Raw genomic sequence first — 3,413 nt, forward strand, 5'->3', positions numbered from 1 at the left:
AACTAAGATAAATTAAAAAAAGAATTAAAATAAAAAAACTAATAAAAAAAATCTGGTGGACTACCCTAATTAAACCCAGGCTGCTGGGTTTTTCAATGGGAATATGTTAATTGGTAAAGATAACCATAAATAAGTTACTAAGTACCCATAAACCAAAATTAATGACCAACTAAAGGGAACTAAATGTCACTTAAAATAGGATTTAATAGTCTGTTTAGGAAAGAACAAATAGTAAATAAAAAACAAAATAAAAGAAAAAGTGTGAACGCAGATGAGATTCCCAGAACTCAATCGTCCTCCTCCCAACTTTCGTTCAAACTCTCTATCTCACACTTCTCTCAACCTTCGCCGTTCCCAGATGACGTTCCTCTCAAACACTCATCTCTCTCAATCTTCCTAAACTTTCGCTCACCATCGCTAACCTCACTCACTTCTCTCACAGTCTCAATCAATCGTATGAGAAAGCAATGGCTGAAACAGAAACTCACCTTTGGCGAGGACAACGGCAACGACGAAACTCACAGGTTTGCCTTTGAGATTTTTTTCGCCTCTCTATTAGGGTTCTTTCGTTTGCAAGTTTCCAATTCCGCCTCTGATTTGGTTTTTTCGTCCCCCTTTCTCACTGATCCCTCCACTATTTATCTTCTACGAATTAGGGTTTTCAGGATGGCATATGAAGCTCAAAAGGGTATCCTGCAAAACCTCCTTCTGGGTGGTCAGGTTTCGGTCGCCCTAATTGATGCTTGGATTGGAACAGGTAAACTGGGTATAGGCTTTCTTCTTCGTTTTTGTCTTAATGCCCAAATTGGGAAATTTCTTGAAATTTGACTGCCTTGTTGATTGCTTTTACTGCAGTGAATCCGGTGAAAATATGAGGGACTTTGGTTCAGCCAAGCGAATCGACGATGATGAAACCAGTTTTTCTTCCTCGTCTCTAGTTTCTAACGCCTTTGTCTGCTTAACCTGGGGTTCTGAAGCTCGCACTTTTGAGCTGGACTTGGATTTGCTTCCACTGTGGTTTGAAACTGAAGACTTCTCCTTAACTTGTTTCTTTGCTATACCAGTAACAATTTCAAATATCGATGGCAGTTCATTGATCAAACATTTTCATTTGATGAAGAGAGAAATGGTTGATTAAGTGATGATCCTTTAACAACACTTGTAGGCCTAATGTTGCTATGTTCTGTAATGGATGAAGCAATTGCAAGCTGCTCTTTAGCAAATTTCTTCTCTCTACTTTTACCCCACAAAACAAAGTATAGTCCAGCAACAATCAACATTGCACCAATGATCCCTCCCAAGTAGAACTCTTCTCCTAAAGCAATAGAAGCCATAATAGCAACAACAAAAGTTTGAACAGGTTGATACACAGCAACAAACACTGGACCTCCTCTATCAATACACCATATTTGTACTGCAAAAGCAATTCCAGATGCCACCACTCCGGCGTATAGAATGGTGAAAGCTTCGCCGCCAGAGTGAAATAACCAAGCTTGAGCATTTCTTTCGCAAAGCAAAGCAATAACAAGAAATTGCAAGAGACCGAAGAAACACGTATAAGAAGTGACAGAAAGACGAGCAGGGTACTTCTTAAGGAGAGGTGCTTGAAACACAAGCCAACCAGACCAAGACAAACAATGACCAATAAGATAAACACATCCAAGTGTCCAGTTTTTTTTCTTCAGCATCACCCAAAAGACCATGTTCCAAAATCAATCATTGGTGTTGTTGTTACTTCTGTTATCAATGTTGCAGTACTATTTACGTGATTACTTGGAGTATATATTGTTGGACCCTTGTATAATGTAATCACAGTTGCACCAATTACATAGAATATTGTTCCTGCCACTTTGGCCAATCCATCTTTTCTATTCAGTCTCACTTGCTCTATTCTCAATATTACTGCCATTAGAAATGTTATAGCAGGGACAGAATTTTGTATTGCTGATGCAAAGGTTGGAGTTGTGTTCTCTAAACCAAGCAAGTAGAAACCTTGATTTGCTGTAATTCCAATAAGTGCTAGAAAAAAAGAACTGGCAGAGAAAATTGAAATTAATCGGTGGTCTGTCCTTCCTGAACGTTTTCTCCTCCATTTTCTCTGTTCTAAAAGAACTTGAAAGTGATGGTTACAATGTTGAGGGTCTTCCAGAGACTTCAGAAGCATTGATTGAAGATATATTGCACGACTAAGAACCGCAATTCAGCAGCCCAAACCTTAACATTACTTACAAAATGAACGTCCGCGAATACCATAGTCTCACTCCCTATTCCGCAGCATTAGAAGAAAATTGGGGAAAGGCTCATTCGGCTATGAATGCGATCCTATGCGGTTGCTTTTCTCCAAATCTGCAAGCCCTCATCATGGTTTTGCAGCATATTACTCTTTTATTGGGAAAATTTTCAAAGCTGTTGTTGTTCTTCATTTTGGCACACACGGTTCCCTTGAATTCATGCCTGGAAAGCAGGTAGGAATGAGTGATGTATGCTACCCCGACAGTCTTATCGGGAATATTCCCAACATCTATTACTATGCTGCGAACAATCCTTCTGAAGCTACCATAGCCAACCGCCGGAGCTATGCAAATACTATTAGCTATCTGACTCCTCCTGCAGAAAATGCAGGACTGTACAAAGGCCTTAAGTAGTTAAGTGAGCTAATTGCCTCGTACCAGTCCCTCAAAGACACCGGCCGCGGACAACAAATTGTGAGTTCGATCATCAACACAGCTAAACAATGTAATCTTGACAAGGATGTGGATTTGGATATGGATTTAAAAATAGAGTTGGGTTATTGGATTGAAAAAAATGGATTTAATTGTGGGTTCAAGGAATTTGGATATTTGATTATAAAAATGGATATGGATTTTTTAGGAATAATTTGAGATTAATCAAAATATCAATTTAAGTAATAATAACAAATCAGCAAAAAAAAAAAAAAAAAAAAAAACCAAATTAAAATCAAATTAATCTATAATTCATTAAAATTACTTTGATATCAACTTTAACATTCATTTGGAAATTAAAATCAATTAGAGTTTGAATCATTAGTAAAATAAATAATTAAGATTAAATTGAAATTTGGAATTAAACTTAATTCGAAATTAAAATCAAATTAAAAATAAAAAGAGTCAAATAATTAAAATCCATTTTATAATCAAAGAACACCATGATCAAGAAACTAGATAATGACCAATGTCTATCAATAAAAAATGGATTTGGGAATGAATGTATGCAAATGAATTTAGGCCGAGTGTCAAATAAAAATAAAAAATTCAGGACCAAAATCGGGGTATGACAGTTGCCCCTATTTAAGCGTCTTTAACTAGAGAATATGAAGCAGGACATTCTTCATATGATCCTAGTGGGAGATGGTTAAATACTAAGAAGACCCAGATTTTGATCCTGAATCCCTA

At 36.9% G+C, this 3,413-nt stretch overlaps 1 protein-coding gene and 1 pseudogene across 1 annotated transcript; one reads left to right on the forward strand and one right to left on the reverse strand.

Moving 5' to 3' along the window:
- Positions 1-1,095: 1,095 nt before the first annotated feature.
- Positions 1,096-2,067, reverse strand: LOC127135163 (protein WALLS ARE THIN 1-like; annotated as a pseudogene).
- A 257-nt stretch (positions 2,068-2,324) lies between these two features.
- On the forward strand, positions 2,325-2,645 carry LOC127136031 (magnesium-chelatase subunit ChlH, chloroplastic-like). Its single transcript, XM_051062636.1, has one exon. It carries the CDS (start codon positions 2,325-2,327, stop codon positions 2,643-2,645), a length of 321 nt encoding a protein of 106 aa, XP_050918593.1.
- The last annotated feature ends 768 nt before the right edge of the window (positions 2,646-3,413 follow it).

The sequence above is a fragment of the Lathyrus oleraceus genome, chromosome 4, assembly GCF_024323335.1.
Source record: "Lathyrus oleraceus cultivar Zhongwan6 chromosome 4, CAAS_Psat_ZW6_1.0, whole genome shotgun sequence".
NCBI classification, from domain to species: domain Eukaryota; kingdom Viridiplantae; phylum Streptophyta; class Magnoliopsida; order Fabales; family Fabaceae; genus Lathyrus; species Lathyrus oleraceus.

Coding starts and splice junctions, on each gene's coding strand:
- LOC127136031 (XM_051062636.1), top strand. CDS start 2,325: ATGCGGTTGCTTTTCTCCAAATCTGCAAGCCCTCATCATGGTTTTGCA.